Source organism: Salvelinus fontinalis, chromosome 18 (genome assembly GCF_029448725.1).
Source record: "Salvelinus fontinalis isolate EN_2023a chromosome 18, ASM2944872v1, whole genome shotgun sequence".
Classification (NCBI taxonomy): Eukaryota; Metazoa; Chordata; class Actinopteri; order Salmoniformes; family Salmonidae; genus Salvelinus; species Salvelinus fontinalis.
This window is the reverse complement of record NC_074682.1, coordinates 60,034,090-60,058,550: the sequence shown is the minus strand read 5'-3', so window position 1 is coordinate 60,058,550 and position 24,461 is coordinate 60,034,090. Positions and strand designations below refer to the sequence as shown.

Genomic DNA, 24,461 nt, shown 5'->3' with positions numbered 1-24,461 from the left:
CTTTAACCGCTCAACACAGAACAGCCACGTGCGCACTCAAATCGTTTGTTGAAAATATTTCAATTTTATTCAGCTATGTTCAATTGTATTCTTCATACTATGAAATAATGCCACAGAATTCTAAGCAAATCTAGTCTGCTAAATGAACCAGCGTAGCCCACAGACATTTGGCATAGCCAGATCAGGACCTTACATAAGGACAACTCAGTACTCTGTTCTTCTGAAGTAGACTACATTTTCTTCATATCATGTTTCTTTAGACCTGTCTAAAATAAATCATGGATTTATTGTGACGGTGTAAACTATATTACATGGATTTATTATACTTTTTTAAAAATGTAGATGTTCCAAAGGTCTGCATCAGGGGCTTGTAGGCTGTGTGGAAGCCTGAAGATGTGATTTGACTGCCACAGTCCTACCCACAACAGCATCTTCACTTCATATTGGCAAGCTCTTGATTCAGTTCTAGAGTCAAGTTCTTCACTTGGACCGGGAGCTTGTCTGGATAACGTGTCCTAACTATTTGACGGCATTCGATACCACTTCCATGATTTCTGACATGGCCGGTGTCTGGTCTTGTCTAGGTGACGGTGCTCTTTGCAGGCCAGCAGATCCCCAAGTCTCCGTTTGAGGTGAGCGTGGACAAGGCTCAGGGAGACCCCACCAAGGTTACAGCTAAAGGGCCTGGACTGGAAGCTATAGGAAACATAGCCAACAAACCCACCTACTTCGACGTCTACACTGCAGGTTGGTGCTCCTTCTGTTAGCAGGATAATAACTGACCACATACTCTGGGCTGTTAAACTTCTCGTTGTGTTCATTAGCATTTTGAAGTTGGTGCTTTGTAGACTGGTAAGTGCTTTGGCTAAAGTATTGCTGTGTTCCCCTCACAACTAGGGGCAGGAGTGGGAGATGTGTCGGCTGTCATCAAGGATCCTCAGGGCAGACCGTTGGAGGCCGTTATGGAGGATAAAGGAGACAGTGTGTTCAGGTGTACCTACAAGCCCACCCAGCAAGGTCCTCACACAATCACCGTCACCTTCGGAGGCATCGCCATTCCCAAGAGTCCTTCTACTGTCAACATTGGACCAGGTGAACCCTAACCTAAGCCTGCGGAGGGGGGGGGGGTTAATATATTATATTGGTTGTAGCTAAACCTTCTGAATACAATCTGTTTAATTGAAGAGCTTTATTTGGAATCTAGAACCCCCGATCCCTAGGTCTAGCCTGTATACTGAACTCTGGCTAGATTCTAGAACCCCCGTTCCCTAGGTCTAGCCTGTATACTGAACTCTGGCTAGATTCTAGAACCCCTGTTCCCCAGGTCTAGCCTGTATACTGAACTCTGGCTAGATTCTAGAACCCCTGTTCCCCAGGTCTAGCCTGTATACAGAACTCTGGCTAGATTCTAGAACCCCCGTTCCCCAGGTCTAGCCTGTATACAGTACTCTGGCTAGATTCTAGAACCCCTGTTCCCCAGGTCTAGCCTGTATACAGAACTCTGGCTAGATTCTAGAACCCCTGTTTCCCAGGTCTAGCCTGTATACAGTACTCTGGCTAGATTCTAGAACCCCTGTTCCCCAGGTCTAGCCTGTATACAGAACTCTGGCTAGATTCTAGAACCCCTGTTTCCCAGGTCTAGCCTGTATACAGTACTCTGGCTAGATTCTAGAACCCCTGTTTCCCAGGTCTAGCCTGTATACAGAACTCTGGCTAGATTCTAGAACCCCTGTTTCCCAGGTCTAGCCTGTATACAGAACTCTGGCTAGATTCTAGAACCCCTGTTTCCCAGGTCTAGCCTGTATACAGAACTCTGGCTAGATTCTAGAACCCCTGTTTCCCAGGTCTAGCCTGTATACAGAACTCTGGCTAGATTCTAGAACCCCTGTTTCCCAGGTCTAGCCTGTATACAGAACTCTGGCTAGATTCTAGAACCCCTGTTCCCTAGGTCTAGCCTGTATACAGTACTCTGGCTAGATTCTAGAACCCCTGTTTCCCAGGTCTAGCCTGTATACAGTACTCTGGCTAGATTCTAGAACCCCTGTTCCCTAGGTCTAGCCTGTATACAGAACTCTGGCTAGATTCTAGAACCCCTGTTTCCCAGGTCTAGCCTGTATACGGAACTCTGGCTAGATTCTAGAACCCCTGTTTCCCAGGTCTAGCCTGTATACAGAACTCTGGCTAGATTCTAGAACTGTGTCTGACATAATTGGGTGTACATAGTTTGTCTTGTTAGTTTCCACTGAGCGGTCAGCTGCCTCCCCCTCATGTCTCACCACCTACAGTACTTACCCTCTCAGGGGGGTGGTGACCTGGCTCGACTCTGGCTGTTAGCTAGCTGCTGGGTCAGGGCTGAGGGGATGGAAAGGTGTGATTAGGAAAAGATGAAATTGGACAGAAGGGGAACTGAAATCCCCAGCATTAGGACTAAAGGCGTCGTTCGGCTGGCGCCTCGACAAACTTGGCTAGCTGAACCGAACCAGTGTGCTCACATACGCTCTTAAAAGACCTTCGCTTATGTTTGTCCATTAATTAACAACTCAAGATAGCTGTCATTTATTTTGAAGTTTTTGCAGCGGAGATCTAAGTGGTACATCTAACTAAGCTGTTTGATGCAGTATTTCTTAATGGGGGGGGGGGGGTTCAAAAACGAGTCGTCTCTAGTTGAATGACAAGACTGTATTGAAGAATCCCTACTAGTGACTAATCACCGAAGGGGTATAGACTTTGGCTGTTCAGGCACATTTTTTTCTGGAGGCAAGCCAAAGTTCAGAGCCAAAGTCTCACCGAAGTCCAAAACATCACAAAATGTTGTCAGAATATATGACTCTTTCAGCTGGGAAGCATGTGGACGCCTCACGCCTCAAGCCAGGACATAGTGGACAGGACGCTGGCAGCCTTGTTCAGCCCCTCTCCTCTCTCCTCCTACAGCCTAGCTCATAAAACCCCAAATTCCATCTCCCTGATGCAGCTTTTCCATGCCAAACTGACCTCACAGCACAGCGCCATGACCCTAAACCCTCTCTCTTTACAGACCCACAAGTGGATTTTCCAAAACAAAGGATTTGTAGTCGTTTTTATTCAAATGGGTAACTGAGACAGAGGCGATTGTTGAATCGGAGAGTGAGCATCTATTTACTGTTTTGTCTAGAAACCCCCTCGGGCTTCAAGCCTTCTCAGTCTTTGGTGATGTTTTAGTATGTCTGAATGCACCCCTCTTCACCTCAACTGTTTGAGGCTATTCCATGGCTAGGTGTTATTTTCTCATTAGTTAATTTACCAGTAAGTAGATAAAAGGTCTAGAGTGGATTTCAAGTGTGGTATTTGCAATCTGTTGCTGTTAACCCTCAATATGAAGTCTAAAGAGGTGTCACTGCCAGTGAAGCAAGTCCATTAGGCTGAAAAATCAAAAACGAGCCCGTCAGATGGCAAACTTAACTTGAGGTGTGGCCAAATCAACTATTTGGTACATTCTTAAAAAGAACACACTGAGCTCAGGAACGCCGAAAGGCCCGGAAGACCACGGAAAACAACTGTGGTTGATGACAGAATAATTATTTCCTTGGTGAAGAAAAAACCCTTTTCACAACAATGTCCCAGATCAAGAACACCCTCCAGGAGGTAGGATTATCTGTGTCAGTCAACATTGAAGAGAAGACTTCACCAGAGTAAATACAGACTGTTTACCACAAGATGTAAACCATTGGTAAACCTCAAACAGGACGACCCAGATTAGTTTCCCAAACAAAGTCTAAAAAAAGGCCTGTATAGTTCTGGAACATCCTATGGACAGATGAGACAAAGATGAACTGGTACCAGAATGATGATGCGAGTGTGTGAAGGGAAGTAACTGCTCATGATCTGAAGCATACCACCACATCTGTGAAGCATGGTGGAGGTGGTGTTATGGCGTGTATGGCTGCCAACGGAACTGGTTCTGTTGTATTTATTAATGTGACTGCTGACGAATTATGAAGTGTTTAGGGCTATTATTTGCTCAGTTACAACCAAATGCTTCAAAACTCAATTGGACCGCGCTTCACAGTGCAGATGGACAATGACCCGAAGCATACTGCGAAAGCAACCCAATACTTTTTAAGGCAAAGAGGTGGAATGTTCTGCAATGGCAAAGTCAATCACTTGACCGGAATCCAATTGAGCATGCATATCACTTTCTGAAGGCGCAACGCCCCAAGAACAAGCAGGAAGTGAAGACAGCTGCAGTAATGGCCTGGCAGAGCATCACCAGGGAAGAACCCCAGCATTTGGTTCCAGACTTCAGGCAGTCATTGACAGCAAACGATTTGCAACCAAGTATTAAAACTCACAATTTAATTTATGATATTTGTCCAATATATTTTTTAGCCCCTAAAATTGAGGAGACCACATATAATAATTAAAGTGCTGTAATTCCTACACCGTTCACCCGATTTGGATGTAAATAAGCTCAAATTAAAGCTCAATGTCTGCGTTGTGGTGGCGTACAGAGCCAAAATGGTTCATGTCCAAATATTAATCGACCTGACTGTAAATAGTTAAGTATTGATACTTTTACTAAAGTAAAAGGCTTTAGCACAGAGGACACACTCACTATGATGACACTACTGGGAATACATGAATGAATAAAGAAATGAGTTTCAGGGCTGAAGTGATTCTTGTATTAAGTCTCCTGTCTCCTGTGTTTCAGCGTCAATGCCAGGGGCGTGTCGTGCCACAGGACGTGGCCTCCAGCCCAGAGGGGTCAGAGTGAAACAGGTGGCGGACTTTAGAGTAGACACCAGGAACGCAGGAAGTGGGGATCTGAAGGTCACAGTCAAAGGACCCAGTGAGTTAACAGTTAATACACGGCTCTTATTTTTCATTTAGACATTGACCCCTTTTTGGAGTCAGAAGACTCACTCGGTGTTCTACATCTCCTTCCCTCCCTTCTCCCTCTACCCCTCGCCTTCCATACCTCTCCCTCTACCCCTCGCCTTCCATACCTCTCCCTCTACCCCTCGCCTTCCATACCTCTCCCTCTACCCCTCGCCTTCCATACCTCTCCCTCTACCCCTCGCCTTCCATACCTCTCCCTCTACCCCTCGCCTTCCATACCTCTCCCTCTCCCCCTCGCCTTCCATACCTCTCCCTCTCCCCCTCGCCTTCCATACCTCTCCCTCTCCCCCTCGCCTTCCATACCTTCATCCTACTCCACTGTAGTAAAAGCTAGCTCCTGCTGATGTCTTTGTAGCAGTGGTCTCCAACCTTTTCTAGCATATCTTTTGTAGTGGACTGGGTGTATTGATTTACTGTCAAGTGTTGTAACTTCACCATGCTGCTTTTTTCCAATAGGTTCCCTTTGTGAGGCATTGGTCTTCGTGTTTTGAATCTGTCTGAAATTCCCTGCTCTTACAATTTATCTGTGTGGGGTACAGAGATTTGTAAAACAGACCTTGGTGTTAAAATATGACTTCCCTGTTGACAAAGGTTAATAATTATCCTCTTCTCTCCTCTGCTTCTCCTCTCTCCTCTGCTTCTCTATCCTCTTCTCTCCTCTGCTTCTCTATCCTCTTCTCTCCTCTGCTTCTCCTCTATCCTCTTCTCTCCTCTGCTTCTCCTCTTCTCTCCATGTAGAAGGTATGGAGGAGCCAGTGAAACAGAAGGAGTCTGGCGATGGGGTGTTTAACTACGACTATTACCCTCACACCCCTGGGAAGTACACGGTCACCATCACCTGGGGAGGACAGCACATCCCCAAGAGGTGAAATGACTGATCCGGGAGCCCTCTACATACTGAACGTCAAAGCTTCACTTTCCCCATTCTCTATGCTTTGGGTTTGCTCATCAGAAACAGAAGCGCCATGTTAGTCTGTCACCTGACAAGTTCCGGTTAAGTCTTGTTGGTTCCTTTGGGTCACGTCTGACGACTAGAGCCATGCATGTGGTGGGAGGGGCCTGGCCTATCCATGGCTCATTGTTCGGTCTCTACATGTTAGTATGAACTCACTGTGGTGGTATCTAGGGACTTAGGAGGTGGGGTAGAACGTGGTAGCTAGGGACTTGAGGTGGTCTGGTTAGTCTGGGGGGGGGGGCGGCGTGGTTAGTCTGGGGGGGGGGGGGGCGGCGTGGTTAGTCTGGGGGGGGGGGGCGGCGTGGTTAGTCTGGGGGGGGGGGGCGGCGTGGTTAGTCTGGGGGGGGGGGGCGGCGTGGTTAGTCTGGGGGGGGGGCGGCGTGGTTAGTCTGGGGGGGGGGGCGGCGTGGTTAGTCTGGGGGGGGGGGGCGGCGTGGTTAGTCTGGGGGGGGGGGCGCGGCGTGGTTTGTCGGGGGGGGCGGCGTGTGCTGGAAGACAGACATCCAGTGTCATCATTGTGGTGTTCGCTAACTTTGTGCTGTGTGTTAGCTACCGTAGCGCCAAACATAGCACTATCTAACATTTTGTATGTCTCCTCACATTTCCCATCACCAGGATCTAGGCTATGTACCCTGAGAAAGAGACTGTTTAGTTCCAGACAGATTAATTTAACAAGCAACCCTGGAAATTACGTTTTCAGTGTGTGAGAGCTGGTTTCAGCCTGAGGAAATGTAATCATTTTTATGCCACACTGACAACGGAAACCTGTGAAATTCTCCAACTGAAAATAATTAACTGTCACAGTTCGCTGTGAGCGGAGTTAGTCTCTAACGTTTTATTAAGATATTTTCCATATCTTAATCAGGGTTTACTACAATGGGGATTGGATTACAGGTCGTAACGTGCTCCTAGAGGGCTCTGGTAATGCTAATACACAGCTTGGAAAGACATTGTTTAGGAAAGGGCTCTGGTCTGTTAGTGCTAGACATGGTCTCCTGGAATTACCCCCATGCTGTTACCATGGTGTTACTAAGCATTGAACAGGCTCCCAGCTGACCGTGTGTGTGCCAGTGCTCTCAGGACCAGGTTGAAATGGCTCTCTCAATGGGAAGATTTACCCATTTTGAATGTGATATTGTTTATGGGCATCTCTGAGTAATGTCTTTTTTTTTTTTTTTTTCATGTGTATACGAGCTCTTGATCAGAAACTTGGGGCAAAAATACAGCCGGTATGATGCAAAACTGTTTTCTGTATTTTTGATAATTTTTATCTTAAACTTGATAGCTGACTTGCAAAACATTTTGGGACTAAATCAACAGTGGACTAATGAAACAAATACAATGAGTTTTTCAGCGAAATGTTCCTTTTTTAAAAGGCCCTTAACCACAAGCCCTTTAAAGCCATGTTGTGGAGGGGTTTGCTTGGCTACTACCGTGCCTGAGAGACGGATTAGCTGGTATTACCTCCCAGACAGACTGCGTAGTCTGTTACCACGGTCTGTCTCTGCATTGAACAGGCTCTGTTGACATGCTACAGAGCCTTCAGCTCCCAGCATTACTCACCTTAATGGCTGTCTGCCTCTCCCACTAACTACAGACCTTTTCAAGGGCATGTTCTGAAAACAATCACGTCTTGTTCCTGTGCAGAAAGACACCACTGTACTCGGTAGCGCTGGCAAGGCAAAGGGGACATAAAGCACATGGAAAGGAGATACTACAGGCATGATTATGGGGTTTCAAGAATCCCTCTGTGGAACCAACTCTTTGGAACATATGTCTTACTATTGTGTCTCTGTCCCAGTCCGTTTGAGGTGGGGGTTGGTCCGGAGGCGGGCCACCAGAAGATCAGGGCCTGGGGGCCAGGTCTGGAGGGAGGCATGGTGGGTAAATCCGCTGACTTTGTGGCGGAATCCATCGGCACTGACGTGGGAGTTCTAGGTAAGGACTGTTGAAGATACTGTTTTTTGAATTAAAGCGGTCTATTTGTGCTTTTGGTCTGTAGGCCTACTGCTAATTCGTTGACATTGTTCTTCCGTCAGGTTTTTAAATCAACCAGATGTTGTATATCTGCTTGATGCAGCTTCAAAAACATATCTTTAACAAAGCTTTCAGTGAGGCAGTGTTCAGACCAACATGGTGTTTACAATCCCTACAGCACTCATCTCATCTGTATATACTGTACTCTATACCATCTACTGCATCTTATGTGATACACGTATCACTAGCCACTTTAAACTATGCACCTTTATGTTTACATACCCTACACTACTCATCTGTATAGACTGTACACTATACCATCTACTGCATCTTGCCTATGCTGCACGGCCATCGCTCATCCATATATTTATGTACATATTCTTATTCATTCCTTTACACCTGTGTGTGTAAGGTAATTGTTGTGAAATTGTTAGATATTACTGCACGGTCGGAACTAGAAGCACAAGCATTTTGCATTAACATCTGCTAACCGTGTATACGTCACCAATAAAATGTTATTTTGTCTTTTGTTATAGAGTTAATAGCCATTCTACCCTCCCTCTAACAGGCTTTGCCATCGAGGGCCCGTCCCAGGCCAAAATAGAGTGTGAGGACCAGAACGATGGTTCATGTGATGTGAAGTACTGGCCGTCGGAGGCAGGGGAGTACGCTGTCCACGTGATGTGTGACGACGACGATATAGAGGACAGTCCTTTCATGGCCTACATCGTCCCTGACAACCAGGACAGCAACCCCAGCTTGGTGAGTGACGTCACTCTTCCTGTCTCCGTAATGAGACCAGTAGAGAGACATTAGAGGACCTAGTACAGAGCCCCTCTGGGACACCAGTAGTGAGACATTAGAGGACCTAGTACAGAGACCTGGGGGGACACCAGTAGTGAGACATTAGAGGACCTAGTACCTGGGGGGACAGCAGTAGTGTTACTGTTAGTATCTGCTGCTACAGTAGCATAGCTGTAACGGTGTGGTATTGTGATTGTTTCAGGTGAAGGCCTACGGTCCAGGCCTGGAGAAGAGTGGCTGTGTCATCAACAAACCGGCAGAATTCACCGTCAACACTAAGGATGCTGGGACAGGCCCCCTGAAGATCTCTGCCCAGGTAAGACAACCCTACACACACACACACACACACACACACACACACACACACACACACACACACACAGACTAGTGGTAACTATGTTGTCTCTAACCCACAGAGTGCCGAAGGCGGTCCCCTCGACGTTAAGGTGAAGAAGACTGGAGACGGTGTCTTTGCCTGTTCCTACACGCCCGTTGCCGCGGTCAAACACACGGTCGCCATCACCTGGGCAGGAGTCAGTGTACCCAACAGTCCCTTCAGGGTAAGACCACCGCAGGACATTGTCTCTGACCAAAACATAACCTCTCTGGAGGCTAATAATAACCTTAGACTAACACTAAAACAACCGCTGTCTGGTGTCGCAAAGGGGAGGGATGCCTGTTACATACCCACAACCCACTCAGGAGAATATTACTTACCGTAAACGTACCCTAACCACTAGGGACTAATCTAACTGACCATTTTGGAGAGTCCTGAAGCTAATCTATCCAATGTCACTCAGGAGAATACAAAAGATGAACTTAAGAAGCCTCATTCTGATAACCACACACACACACTGAGGAATACTGTACATTTTTGGGTCAGTAACACCACAGAGATGTATAGCTTCTGAGTAATATTGTTGAACTAAGGATGCTACAAATAGCGAGGCCTAATAGTGGTTTGAGCAGTGCTTTTTAATTAGGTTGTTCGTGGCTTTTGTAACAATTTTGAAGTAAAGAAATGACCTAATCAAATCAGACTTCTGGTAGAACAAAAACTGTCCTTTATATATTGCCTTCAACGCCAGTTGACCCCCCCACCCCCCCACTTATCCTAACTGAAATCAGGACACTGACTTCAGGCCGATGATACAATCGTATGTTAACTATTTTGGGACGGTGTGACATTCCATTGTTTTGTTGTTGTTTACAGTCTGTAAGCTTCTCCCGTTCCTGGTTCCTACTGTTATTGTCCTAAACATTGTTCCTATCAATTCTCTTAAACTAAAAACAGTTTTGTGCGCTCCGACCTGGGTGGTTGTCCTTTCAGACGGGTTCGGGATAAAGCATAAGGTGGATTTCCTTTGGACGTTGTGTAAAATTGAACAAAGAACTGTTCTTCTTGTGCAGGTGAAGGTTGGGAAGGGCAGTCATCCTCACAAGGTGAAGGTTTTCGGTCCAGGAATAGAGAGGACGGGACTGAAGGCCAATGAACCCACACACTTCACTGTGGACTGCACAGAGGCTGGGGAAGGTAACACACACACACACACACACACACACACGGCGACTTGACACAACTGTGGGAAGCTTTGGAGTCAACATGAGCCAGCATCCCTGTGGAACGCTTTCGACACCTTGTAAAGACCACGCCCCAACTAATTGAGGCTGTTCTGAGGGCAAAAGTGGCTGCAACTCAATATTAGGAAGGTGTTCTTAATGTTTTGTCCACAGTGTGTTTTCCAGGGGACGCTCAGTGTGTAAATGTGTATGTATATGTGTGTTTTCCAGGGGACGTGAGTGTGGGTATCAAGTGTGATGCCAATATAATCAGTGATAAAGAGGAGGACGTGGACTTTGATATCATCCCAAATGCTAACGACACCATCACAGTGAAATACATCCCTCCTGGAGCAGGACGTCTCACCATCAAGGTCCTCTTCACTGACCAGGTAGGTGACTGATGGACACACAGCAGTTTATTAGGCGTAGTTCCCATTTGGCTTTTTAGGGAAAAGCAGCACTCGTAGGACCCAGATTGGGCTTAATCTGTGTCCTAAAGGCTTAATCTGTGTCCTAAAGGCTTAATCTGTGTCCTAAAGGCTTAATCTGTGTCCTAAAGGCTTAATCTGTGTCCTAAAGGCTTAATCTGTGTCCTAAAGGCTTAATCTGTGTCCTAAAGGCTTAATCTGTGTCCTAAAGGCTTAATCTGTGTCCTAAAGGCTTAATCTGTGTCCTAAAGGCTTAATCTGGTTACAGGAAACCGGCCCTTAATAATGTGGAACATAATAGCCTGTTCACTTGTCTTAGGGTTTTAATGGTAAATTTTGTTTTGAATTGTGTTTTTACGCATGTAATATTTAAGTTAATGTTCCATCCTGTGCAAATAGGTTTTGTTAAAGGTTTTTCTGTTTTGTAGGAGATTCCCATCAGCCCGTTCAGGGTCAAAGTGGAACCTTCCCATGATGCCTCCAAGGTCAAGGCCGAAGGTCCTGGAGTGGCTCGTTCAGGAGTGGAGTGTGGCAAACCGACCCATTTCACAGTGCACACTAAAGGCGCAGGCAAGGCCCCCGTGGACGTACAGTTCACTGGTACCGGCAAGGGAGACGCCGTCAAAGACTTTGACATCATCGACAACTACGACTACTCGCATACTGTCAAGTATACACCAATACAACAGGTAACTGTGACTACTCACACACCAAGTATACTGTAATACAACAGGTAACTGTGACTACTCACACACCAAGTATACTGTAATACAACAGGTAACTGACTACTCACACACCAAGTATACACCAATACAACAGGTAACTGTGACTACTCACACACCAAGTATACTGTAATACAACAGGTAACTGTGACTACTCACACACCAAGTATACACCAATACAACAGGTAACTGTGACTACTCACACACCAAGTGTACACCAATACAACAGGTAACTGACTACTCACACACCAAGTGTACACCAATACAACAGGTAACTGACTACTCACACACCAAGTATACTGCAATACAACAGGTAACTGACTACTCACACACCAAGTATACTGTAATACAACAGTTGAGTCGAGGCACCAGACATGCGTTCAAATAGTATTTAACATCTTTCGTAACGTTGAGTTTGCTCTAGCCTGTCTGGATAGCCATTTTGAGTGTTCTGTTGGTCAGATAAGCCAGGCAATCGAGCACAGCTAAAGTATTTTAAACTATTTCAAATCATTTTTGAAACATCTGTCAACGTTATTGTGTGTTAAAATGGCCGTCCCTTATTTAGTGGTTCTTCCAGCCAGATAACAGAGCTCCGCAGTGGATGTGTCATAATACCCATAAAACCTAGCGGTCAAACGGGGAAAATGTTTCCAATCGTTTTTCCACCATTCATGTTTCCCCATAGGGGGGGTTCATGTTGACTTACCCCGGAGTGACGTTTTGATAACCATGTAAATCTTTAAAAGGACAATGTGACTGATCAATATGTTCGTCCATATTTACTCTCCGATTCAAAAATGCTAATTTGCATCAAAGTGCAATACTACAAATCCCTGCAAGCTCCTGCACGTCATCTCTAGCTGTAACCTTTGCTAAACCAGTATTGTGTCCATGTTAAACTTGCACAAGACAGCTCACAGAATTGTCCATTCAAAGATGATACCAAATCACCAAGATATTTATAGTCCTTTATAATAACCACATTTGCGTTTCATTTTTTGTGTGTAAATACAGGCGACTATATAGATAAGTCACCTTGTCCCAGAGAGATTTACACGGTTATCAAAACGTCACTCCAGGGTAAGTCAACATGAAACAAAGCCCTTATTGGAAGTGTTTCTAAAAACCCCCTATGGGGAAAGTGTGGAAATTATTGGAACCATTTCCATGTTTGACTGCATGGTTTTATGGCTATTATGACTCATACTCCAATCAAATCACATTTTATTGGTCACATACACATGGTTAGCAGATGTTAAATCCGAGTAGCTAATGCTTCTAGTTCCGACAGTGCAGTAATATCTAACAATTCCACAACAACTACCTAATGGATTAAGGAATGGCATAAAATATATAAATATATGGATGAACGTTGACAGAGCGCTACTGTGGTACTCTGTAGAATCCTGTCAAGGGACAGGTCTATTTACCAGACATTCTTCATCTGTGATCACTAGTATAGGTAAAAGCTCAATTAACGTGTGTGTCTCTCGCTCTGTCTCTGTCGTTCTGTCTCCCTTGCTCTCTCTCTCTGTCACGCTGTCTCTCTGTCTCTCTCGCTCTCTCTCTCTGTTGCTTTCTTTCTCTGTGTCTCTCTGTCTGTCTCCCTCGCTCTCTCTGTGTTGCTCTCTCTGTCTCCCTCTCTCTGTCTCGCTAGGGAGAGATGGTTATCATCATAACCTTTGGAGGAGATGTCATCCCCAAGAGTCCCTTTGCTGTGGGAGTGGCTGCTCCTCTGGATCTCACCAAAGTCCAGGTCAACGACCTTGATGGCAGTAAGTAGTGTTAACCTCTGACTAGCGGACGCTAGCCTCCTCCTCTATCAGCTGAACGCTTCCCAGCAGCCTCTATGGTGCTACGACGGTTTGCCATTTCAGGAGAAGTCCTTTTCATTAAAACCCCTTCCCTACCACTAGTGGAGGCGAAGTGTTACCCATGTGCCTTTGCGGGATTGTCTTGGTGCTTTAGAAAGGCTATGTGCTGAAATGTTCAACTATATCTCCTCTTGTTTGTTCAGGAGTGGAGGTGGGGCAGGACCAGGAGTTTGTGGTGTGCACCAAGGGAGCGGGAGGCCAGGGTAAACTGGAGGTCAAGATCAACAGCCCTAGCGGTAAGCATGTCCCCTGTGTGCTGGAGGCTCAGCCCGGGAAGAGACCCGAGAACAGCACGGTGAAGTACATCCCCAAGGAGGAAGGGCTCTACGCTGTGGAGGTGACCTACGATGGACACCCAATCCCAGGCAGTCCCTTCCCTGTGGAGGCCACGCTGCCTCCAGACCCCAGCAAGGTACAGTCATACACGGATGTACAATGTACATGACTCTGTAGTTGTCATACGGCTCAATGTAATAACCTTGTAGTTTCATGATAGATTATTTCATGATTGATTTGTTTATTGTATGAATCGCCATTAGTTATTGCCAAGGCAGCAAGCTACTCTTCCTGGGGTCCATCAAATTAAGGCAGTTATATACAATTTCTAAACATTAAAATAAATTTCACAAGATTTCACAATACATTGTGTGTCCTCAGGCCACTACACTACAACACACAATCTCTATATATGTGTATATTTCCTGTTGTGTGTGTGTGTGTGTGTGTCTCTTCACAGTCTCCGCTGTTCCATAATGTGTGTTTTTATCTGTTTTTTTAAATCTAATTTTACTGCTGCATCAGTTACCTGATGTGGAATAGAGATCTATGTAGTCATGGCTCTATGTAGTACTGTGGAATAGAGTTCCATGTAGTCATGGCTCTATGTAGTACTGTGCACCTCCCATAGTCTGTTCTGGACTTGGGGACTGTGAAGAGACCTCTGGTGGCATGTCTTGTGCGGTATGCATGGGTGTCCGAGCTGTGTGCCGGTAGTTTAGACAGACCTCTGGTGGCATGTCTTGTGGGGTATGTATGGGTGTCCGAGCTGTGTGCCAGTAGTTTAAACAGACCTCTGGTGGCATGTCTTGTGGGGTATGCATGGGTGACTGAGCTGTGTGCCGGTAGTTTAAACAGACCTCTGGTGGCATGTCTTGTGGGGTATGCATGGGTGACTGAGCTGTGTGCCGGTAGTTTAAACAGACAGCTCGGTGCATTCAACATGTCAATACTTATAACAAAAACACAAGTAGTGATGAAGTGCTTGCTGACAGTGGGTTTGTCCCTCCCTCCAGGTGAAGGCGTTTGGTCCAGGTCTGAAGGGAGGGCTGGTGGGTAATCCTGCCGAGTTCACCATCGACACTAAAGGTGCAGGGACCGGTGGCCTGGGCCTGACTGTGGAGGGGCCCACCGAAGCCAAGATCGAGTGCTCTGATAACGGGGACGGGACATGTAGCGTGTCGTACCTTCCCACGGAGCCAGGAGAGTACCTGGTGAACATCCTGTTTGAAGAGACGCATATCCCAGGATCCCCCTTCCATGCTGACGTCAACTACCCCTTTGACCCCACCAAGGTAGGGATATATGTGCAGATACGCGCACGCTTTCTCACACGGGTTAACTGTAGCTCGGATGGTGGAGCGTGGTGCTTGCAATGCCAGGGTAGTGAGTTCAAATCCCGGGACCACCTATACTTAGTCATGTGTGCACAATTTTTAAGTTACTTTGAATTAAAAGCATCTGTTTAATAGCACATTATAATATATACGGTGCCTTTGGGAAGTATTTAGACCACTGTAAAAAAATATATATATATTTTTTATTTTATTACATTTTAGCCTTATTCTAAAATTGATTAAATCGTTTTTTTTCATCATCAATTTACTCACAATACCCCAAAAGGACAAAGCAAAGAAAGGGGTTTTAGACATTTTTGCACATCGATTAAATAAACAATATGACATTTCCATAAGTATTCAGACCCTTTACTCAGTACTTTGTTGAAGCACCTTTGGCAGTGATTACAGCCTTGAGTCTTCTTGGGTATGACACTACAAGCTTGGCACACCTGTATTTGGGGAGTTTTTCCTATTCTTCTCTGCAGATCATCTCAAGCTCTGTCAGGTTGGATGGGGAGCGTCACTGCACAGTTATTTTCAGGTCTCTCCAGAGATGTTCGATCCTGTTCAAGTCCGGGCTCTGGCTGGGCAACTCAAGAACATTCAGAGACTTGTCCTGAAGCCACTCCTGCGTTGTCTTGGCTGTGTGCTTAAAGTCATTGTTCTATTGGAAGGTGAACCTTCGCCACAGACTGTAGCAGGTTTTCATGAAGGATCTTTCTGTACTTTGCTCTGTTCATCTTTCCCTCGATCTTGACTAGTCTTCTAGTCCCTGGCGCTGAATAAATTATTATTTTTTTTATTACATTTTATATACTGAGACAAGGATATCCCTACCGGCCAAACCCTCCCTAACCCGGACGACGCTATGCCAATTGTGCGTCGCCCCACGGACCTCCAGTTTGCGGCCGGCTGCGACAGAGCCTGGGCGCGAACCCAGAGACTCTGGTGGCGCAGCTAGTGCCCGAGACCACTGCGCCTCCCGAGACCACTGCGCCTCCCGAGACCACTGCGCCTCCCGAGACCACTGCGCCTCCCGAGACCACTGCGCCTCCCGCCACTTTCCTGTTATACTTGTGTTTTTTTTTCATATTTGTTTCTTGCTAGTACTGTTACGATTGTACTGATGTTTAGGAAGATTGTGATTATCATTCATTACAAGTAAAAACCAATATGACTACTGATGTTGAATGTACTTATTGTAGCCAAGTCCTTCTGGATGAGGATGTCATGCTAAATTATTAAATATCTGTCTGTCAGGTGGTGGCGTCTGGCTCGGGACTGAAGAGAGCCAAGGTGGGAGAGGCCAGTGTGGTGAACGTGGATTGTTCCAGGGCTGGACCGGGTCAACTCACCCTGGACGCTGCCTCTGACTCTGGCAACAATAAGGCTAAGACGGAGGTGTGTAACTTGAGAGAGTGGCGATCTCTGGGGTCTTAACAAATTGGAAATTAAATATTTATAGAAACATATTGCGGAGGGACCTTTTCTTATGATGGTAGGAACCCTACTTACTCGTTAGAGTTATTAACCTGGCTGTTGACTCAGACATCCCGTTTTCCTACGAGTCCTGCATATCATTCTCATAGAAAAGCTTAGTTAATGCACCCAACACGCTAACTCGTGTGGTTACAGGTACAAATTCCCTTTGCGCAATAAAGTTTGTTTAAAATGATTTTGTTCATTCAGGTGATGGACAACAAAGATGGCACCTACACAGTGACCTACGTGCCCCTGACCGCTGGGATGTACACCCTGCTACTGAAGTACGGAGGCAAGGCCACGCCCGCTTTCCCTGCCAAGGTGATGGTCGAGCCTGCTGTGGACACATCCAGAGTCAAGGTGTTTGGCCCCGGAGTGGAGGGACGAGGTAAGCTTTATTTACAGATACTCTGTTGCTCTGAGTTTTCCACTAGACGCGCTGTGGCTCTCCACTAGACGCGCTGTGGCTCTCCACTAGACGCGCTGTGGCTCTCCACTAGACGCGCTGTGGCTCTCCACTAGACGCGCTGTGGCTCTCCACTAGACGCGCTGTGGCTCTCCACTGGACGCGCTGTGGCTCTCCACTGGACGCGCTGTGGCTCTCCACTGGACGCGCTGTGGCTCTCCACTGGACGCGCTGTGGCTCTCCACTGGACGCGCTGTGGCTCTCCACTGGACGCGCTGTGGCTCTCCACTGGACGCGCTGTGGCTCTCCACTGGACGCGCTGTGGCTCTCCACTGGACGCGCTGTGGCTCTCCACTGGACGCGCTGTGGCTCTCCACTGGACGCGCTGTGGCTCTCCACTGGACGCGCTGTGGCTCTCCACTGGGCGCGCTGTGGCTCTCCACTGGGCGCGCTGTGGCTCTCCACTGGGCGCGCTGTGGCTCTCCACTGGGCGCGCTGTGGCTCTCCACTGGGCGCGCTGTGGCTCTCCACTGGGCGCGCTGTGGCTCTCCACTGGGCGCGCTGTGGCTCTCCACTGGGCGCGCTGTGGCTCTCCACTGGGCGCGCTGTGGCTCTCCACTGGGCGCGCTGTGGCTCTCCACTGGGCGCGCTGTGGCGCTCCACTGGGCGCGCTGTGGCGCTCCACTGGGCGCGCTGTGGCGCTCCACTGGGCGCGCTGTGGCGCTCCACTGGGCGCGCTGTGGCGCTCCACTGGGCGCGCTGTGGCGCTCCACTGGGCGCGCTGTGGCGCTCCACTGGGCGCGCTGTGGCGCTCCACTGGGCGCGCTGTGGCGCTCCACTGGGCGCGCTGTGGCGCTCCACTGGGCGCGCTGTGGCGCTCCACTGGGCGCGCTGTGGCGCTCCACTGGGCGCGCTGTGGCGCTCCACTGGGCGCGCTGTGGCGCTCCACTGGGCGCGCTGTGGCGCTCCACTGGGCGCGCTGTGGCGCTCCACTGGGCGCGCTGTGGCGCTCCACTGGGCGCGCTGTGGCGCTCCACTGGGCGCGCTGTGGCGCTATGTTTCTGTAAAGAACTTTGTCAACTGTTGACGTACAAAGTGTTTTTTAAATAAATAAAATGCATTTGATTTTGGAGTGTCACTGAGAATCAAACTCCTGAAACCCAGTGTTAAAATGTATTGTAGCATGTCTCTTGTCACTCTTTAACCTGGGTATCTGTAGGAGAGGATCAACTTTATTGTCTCTGGGCACAACCTACTTTAAACTAACTGAAAGTGACTCATCTTTATTCTGATCGAGCGCAACTACTGTTTGTTTTCCGGGTTACAGGGTTACCGTGACACCGGGGGAGACCTTTTGTGTAGTGGCTAACTTTTTGCTTTGTCAAGAACAGATGGGAGAGTTTCTCGAAGCAACTCGGGCTTCTCAATTACGCGGTTGAACAGTGAAGTCTAAAACCATTACCTCACCTCAGACTAGTGACAAGAGAAGGAACGTCACTGCCTCAATGAAAGGGAACAATTTAGAGTTCAAAGGGGCAGTCGGGTTGGAGGCTGGGTGGGGGACGGGGAGTTTTAAAACCCCCACACAAATACACAGATGTTGAGAAGCATTGGGTCAGCTGTGGACAAGCACCCCTGGATGGAGAGCAGTTTATTTATTTATTTTTCTTTTTTTAGGAACAAAGTCAACAAAGCTCAACATGACTCTTCGAGATGAGTCGACCAGAATTAACAATTTATTTAATTTAATTTTCTCTCTCCAGCGTTGTTCCGGGAAGCGACTACGGAGTTTACGGTCGATGCCAAGTCTCTGACTAAGAAGGGAGGTGACCACATCAAAGCCCAGGTCAGAAATCCCTCCGGTGCCTTGACTGACTGTATCGTCACTGACAAGGCAGACGGGACCTATGGCATTGAGTACACACCCTTCGAAAACGGTAAAAGAAAAAAATAAACAGCTGCCTCTGAGCACTGTTGACGTAAAAACAAAATGAAGGGCATTATGAATGTATTTGTGTGGTTGATTGTCCAAACGGTTGATGTTTCTCTGATCTCCTAGGCGCCCATGCTGTGGAGGTGCTGTACGATGAGTCTCCGGTCCCGAAGAGTCCCTTCCAGGTGGGGGTAGAGGAGGGCTGTGATCCTACCAGGGTTCTGGCTAAGGGCCCCGGGCTCCAGGAAGCCATCACAGAGGCCCCCAACAACTTCTCCATCATCACCAGGTTGGTACACAGACACAGACACACAGACACAGGCGTTCATGTCTTAAGACACAGAGAACGAGGGAGTGATGTTCGTTCATTCTGTTTTAAAACCTTCTCTCCTGTTTGGTGCTGAATGAACCCATGTATGACAGCACTGATCAACAGGGGAAACTTGACTTTAACATTAGTTTAGTAGTTTAGTTCAACCCGCTCGTAAATCACATGTTATTTGTCACATTCTTCGTAAATAACAGGTGTACACTAACATTGGAATGCTCACATACGGCCCCTTTCCAAAAATGCATATTATTATTATTTTTAAATAATACGAGGATAAATGCACAACAATTAACGATAAGATTGCTATATACACTGAGTACCAGTACTGGGTCCATGATAACATGGCTGTATAATTCCCATGCTTTTGGAATGAGATGTTTTAACGAGCAGGTGTCCACACACTTTTGGTTATGTAACGTAGTTAATCCCAGCGTCTTAATCTTAGTGACGAGCTTTGAGGGCACAATGGTGTTGAACGCTGAGTTGTAGTTAATGAACAGCGTTCTCACATAGGTGTTCCTTTTTGTCCAGGTGGGAAAGGGCAGTGTGGAGTGCAATAGAGATTGCATCATCTGTGGATCTGTTAGGGAGGCATGCGATTTGGGCTGGTTCCAGAGTGTCTGGGATGATGGTGTTGATGTGAGCCAATGACCAGCCTTTCAAAGCGTTTCATGGCTACAGATGTGAGTGCTACGGGTCGGTAGTCATTTAGACGGGTTACCTTAGTGTTCTTGGCTACCGGGACTATGGTGGTCTGCTTGAAACATGTTGGTATTAGACTGGGACAGGGTGAGGTTGAAAATGTCAGCGAAGACACTTGCCAGCTGGTCAGCTCATGCTGTGAGTATGCAGCCTGGTAATCTGTCTGGCCCTGTGGCCTTGTGCATGTTAGCCTGTTAAATGTCTTACTCACTGGTACTTCCCGTTTGAGTTTTTGCTTGTAAGCAGGAATTGGGAGGATATAATTATGGTCAGATATGGAGGGTGAAGGCGAGCTTTGTATGCGTCTGTGGATTAAAGGTGATTTGAGTTTAATTTTTTTTTTAAATGTGCCTGTAGTTGCACAAGTGACATGCTGGTAGAATTGAGGTAAAACGTATTTCAGTTTTCCTGCATTAAAATCCCCGGCCAGCGTCTGTTTGTGGTAGTAAATAGACAGTTTCTATTTTTCGTAGCTACCTTGGTAAATATTGTGGTCTTCAGCTTATCATGAGGTATTCTACCTCGGGTGAGCAGCACCTCAAGACTTCCTTAATATTAGAGATCGTTCACCAGCTGTTAACAGAGACACACCCCTTTCTCTGAGCTTCCTTGGCGGTGCCGTTCTGTCCTGCCGATGTATAGATTAGCCAGCTAGTTATATTTACCCTGGACTTGGAGAAACATGATATTACAGTTCTTCAGGTCACGTTGATAGGATGGACTAGAAGGGCGCTCATCTAGTTCTATTGGTAAACGTGCAATCACTGGAGGGTAGAGGCAGTTTATCCACTCTCCGCCGTAGTCCCGTCTCCGCCGTAGTCCCGTCTCCGCCGTAGTCCCGTCTCCGCCGTAGTCCCGTCTCCGCCGTAGTCCCGTCTCCGCCGTAGTCCCGTCTCCGCCGTAGTCCCGTCTCCGCCGTAGTCCCGTCTCCGCCGTAGTCCCGTCTCCGCCGTAGTCCCGTCTCCGCCGTAGTCCCGTCTCCGCCGTAGTCCCGTCTCCGCCGTAGTCCCGTCTCCGCCGTAGTCCCGTCTCCGCCGTAGTCCCGTCTCCGCCGTAGTCCCGTCTCCGCCGTAGTCCCGTCTCCGCCGTAGTCCCGTCTCCGCCGTAGTCCCGTCTCCGCCGTAGTCCCGTCTCCGCCGTAGTCCCGTCTCCGCCGTAGTCCCGTCTCCGCCGTAGTCCCGTCTCCGCCGTAGTCCCGTCTCCGCCGTAGTCCCGTCTCCGCCGTAGTCCCGTCTCCGCCGTAGTCCCGTCTCCGCCGTAGTCCCGTCTCCGCCGTAGTCCCGTCTCCGCCGTAGTCCCGTCTCCGCCGTAGTCCCGTCTCCGCCGTAGTCCCGTCTCCGCCGTAGTCCCGTCTCCGCCGTAGTCCCGCCAGGTATCCCGGCCGCTAGCACTTTTCTCCAAGCGTCGAATTTGGGCCTGGTCCGCGATAATCAATATGACTCATTGACGTCCTCATCCACATGGAGGTTAGGGATAGCTGTTGTGATATCCAGAAGCTGTTCTCGGTCGTAGGAAACCACCGTGGAAACATTATGTACAAAAATAACGAGTGTGAAAGAATTCACTAAATAGGAGCCTGTAAAATGGCCGCCAATCCCTCAGCTCCATTCTATTCCCTGAGATGTCTGCCGTGTTCCACTAATACGGTAGTCTGCTCTAATCCGGTCTGCCGTGTTCCATTAATACAGTAGTCTGCTCTAATCCGGTCTGGCGTGTTCCATTAATACAGTAGTCTGCTCTAATCCGGTCTGCCGTGTTCCATTAATACAGTAGTCTGCTCTAATCCGGTCTGCCGTGTTCCATTAATACAGTAGTCTGCTCTAATCCGGTCTGCCGTGTTCCATTAATACAGTAGTCTGCTCTAATCCGGTCTGCCGTGTTCCATTAATACAGTAGTCTGCTCTAATCCGGTCTGCCGTGTTCATTAATACAGTAGTCTGCTCTAATCCGGTCTGCCGTGTTCATTAATACAGTAGTCTGCTCTAATCCGGTCTGCCGTGTTCATTAATACAGTAGTCTGCTCTAATCCGGTCTGCCGTGTTCATTAATACAGTAGTCTGCTCTAATCCGGTCTGCCGTGTTCATTAATACAGTAGTCTGCTCTAATCCGGTCTGCCGTGTTCATTAATACAGTAGTCTGCTCTAATCCGGTCTGCCGTGTTCCACTAATACGGTAGTCTGCTCTAATCCGGTCTGGCGTGTTCCATTAATACAATAGTCTGCTCTAATCCTGTCTGCCGTGTTCCACTAATACGGTAGTCTGCTCTAATCCGGTCTGGCGTGTTCCATTAATACAATAGTCTGCTCTAATCCTGTCTGCCGTGTTCCATTAATACAATAGTCTGCTCTAATCCTGTCTGCCGTGTTCCATTAATACAATAGTCTGCTCTAATCCTGTCTGCCGTGTTCCATTAATACAGTAGTCTGCTCTAATCCTGTCTGCCGTGTTCCATTAATACAATAGTCTGCTCTAATCCTGTCTGCCGTGTTCCATTAATACAGTAGTCTGCTCTAATCCGGTCTGGCGTGTTCCACTAATACGGTAGTCTGCTCTAATCCGGTCTGCCGTGTTCCATTAATACAATAGTCTGCTCTAATCCTGTCTGCCGTGTTCCATTAATACAGTAGTCTGCTCTAATCCGGTCTGCCGTGTTCCATTAATACAGTAGTCTGCTCTAATCCGGTCTGCCGTGTTCCATTAATACAGTAGTCTGCTCTAATCCGGTCTGGCGTGTTCATTAATACAGTAGTCTGCTCTAATCCGGTCTGGCGTGTTCCATTAATACAGTAGTCTGCTCTAATCCGGTCTGGCGTGTTCATTAATACAGTAGTCTGCTCTAATCCGGTCTGCCGTGTTCCATTAATACAGTAGTCTGCTCTAATCCGGTCTGCCGCGTTCCATTAATACAATAGTCTGCTCTAATCCTGTCTGCCGTGTTCCATTAATACAGTAGTCTGCTCTAATCCGGTCTGGCGTGTTCCACTAATACGGTAGTCTGCTCTAATCCGGTCTGCCGTGTTCCATTAATACAATAGTCTGCTCTAATCCTGTCTGCCGTGTTCCATTAATACAGTAGTCTGCTCTAATCCGGTCTGCCGTGTTCCATTAATACAGTAGTCTGCTCTAATCCGGTCTGCCGTGTTCCATTAATACAGTAGTCTGCTCTAATCCGGTCTGGCGTGTTCATTAATACAGTAGTCTGCTCTAATCCGGTCTGGCGTGTTCCATTAATACAGTAGTCTGCTCTAATCCGGTCTGGCGTGTTCATTAATACAGTAGTCTGCTCTAATCCGGTCTGCCGTGTTCCATTAATACAGTAGTCTGCTCTAATCCGGTCTGCCGCGTTCCATTAATACAGTAGTCTGCTCTAATCCGGTCTGGCGCGTTCACTAATACAGTAGTCTGCTCTAATCCGGTCTGGCGCGTTCACTAATACAGTAGTCTGCTCTAATCCGGTCTGGCGTGTTCCATTAATACAGTAGTCTGCTCTAATCCGGTCTGGCGTGTTCCATTAATACAGTAGTCTGCTCTAATCCGGTCTGCCGTGTTCCATTAATACAGTAGTCTGCCGTGTTCCATTAATACGGTAGTCTGCTCTAACCCGGTCTGCCGTGTTCCATTAATACAGTAGTCTGCTCTAATCCGGTCTGCCGTGTTCCATTAATACGGTAGTCTGCTCTAACCCGGTCTGCCGTGTTCCATTAATACGGTAGTCTGCTCTAATCCGGTCTGCCGTGTTCCATTAATACGGTAGTCTGCTCTAACCCGGTCTGCCGTGTTCCATTAATACGGTAGTCTGCTCTAATCCGGTCTGGCGTGTTCCACTAATACGGTAGTCTGCTCTAATCCGGTCTGGCGTGTTCCACTAATACGGTAGTCTGCTCTAATCCGGTCTGGCGTGTTTTGTCTTTCCCCAGAGGGGCAGGTATCGGAGGCCTGGGCATCACAGTAGAGGGCCCATCAGAGTCTAAGATGTCCTGTAAAGACAATAAGGACGGCAGCTGTAACGTGGAGTACATCCCATTCGTCCCCGGCCTGTACGACGTTAACATCACATATGGAGGACAACACATCCCAGGTAACTAGACTATCTACTATCTACTACAGGGTTTTCCCTAACTGTGTCATGGGGGCTCCCCCCTGGGTCAACATTTGGTTGTCCTAGCACTACACGGCTGACTCAAATAACCAACTCATCAAGCTTTGATTATTTGAATCGGTTGTGTTTGAAGCTACGTGGAAGAGCGTGATGGGGGTGTGAGCAGGTGGGTCTTGGCAGAGCGTGATGGGGATGTGAGCAGGTGGGTCTTGGCAGAGCGTGATGGGGATGTGAGCAGGTGGGTCTTGGCAGGGTGATGGGGTGTGAGCAGGTGGGTCTTGGCAGAGCGTGATGGGGGTGTGAGCAGGTGGGTCTTGGCAGGGTGATGGGGTGTGAGCAGGTGGGTCTTGGCAGGGTGATGGGGTGTGAGCAGGTGGGTCTTGGCAGAGCGTGATGGGGATGTGAGCAGGTGGGTCTTGGCAGAGCGTGATGGGGATGTGAGCAGGTGGGTCTTGGCAGGGTGATGGGGTGTGAGCAGGTGGGTCTTGGCAGAGCGTGATGGGGATGTGAGCAGGTGGGTCTTGGCAGAGCGTGATGGGGATGTGAGCAGGTGGGTCTTGGCAGAGCGTGATGGATGTGTGAGCAGGTGGGTCTTGGCAGAGCGTGATGGATGTGAGCAGGTGGGTCTTGGCAGAGCGTGATGGATGTGAGCAGGTGGGTCTTGGCAGAGCGTGATGGATGTGTGAGCAG

The 24,461-nt window shown here is 48.0% G+C and overlaps 1 protein-coding gene across 3 annotated transcripts in view; it reads left to right on the top strand.

Annotated features, from left to right (window-relative positions):
* LOC129815824 (filamin-B) overlaps window positions 1–24,461 on the top strand; it is a 96,419-nt gene that overhangs the window by 39,827 nt on the left and 32,131 nt on the right. For all 3 annotated transcript variants that reach the window (XM_055869964.1, XM_055869963.1, XM_055869966.1), the window contains exons 6-24: window positions 585–747; window positions 898–1,092; window positions 4,688–4,825; window positions 5,614–5,740; window positions 7,632–7,768; window positions 8,376–8,569; window positions 8,814–8,927; window positions 9,028–9,171; window positions 10,022–10,145; window positions 10,403–10,563; window positions 11,031–11,291; window positions 12,985–13,102; window positions 13,345–13,613; window positions 14,494–14,772; window positions 16,078–16,218; window positions 16,507–16,687; window positions 18,469–18,642; window positions 18,765–18,927; window positions 23,590–23,750. In XM_055869964.1, coding sequence (XP_055725939.1) covers window positions 585–747; window positions 898–1,092; window positions 4,688–4,825; window positions 5,614–5,740; window positions 7,632–7,768; window positions 8,376–8,569; window positions 8,814–8,927; window positions 9,028–9,171; window positions 10,022–10,145; window positions 10,403–10,563; window positions 11,031–11,291; window positions 12,985–13,102; window positions 13,345–13,613; window positions 14,494–14,772; window positions 16,078–16,218; window positions 16,507–16,687; window positions 18,469–18,642; window positions 18,765–18,927; window positions 23,590–23,750 — 3,244 coding nt within the window. The remainder of the gene's footprint in view (window positions 1–584; window positions 748–897; window positions 1,093–4,687; window positions 4,826–5,613; window positions 5,741–7,631; window positions 7,769–8,375; window positions 8,570–8,813; window positions 8,928–9,027; window positions 9,172–10,021; window positions 10,146–10,402; window positions 10,564–11,030; window positions 11,292–12,984; window positions 13,103–13,344; window positions 13,614–14,493; window positions 14,773–16,077; window positions 16,219–16,506; window positions 16,688–18,468; window positions 18,643–18,764; window positions 18,928–23,589; window positions 23,751–24,461) is intronic.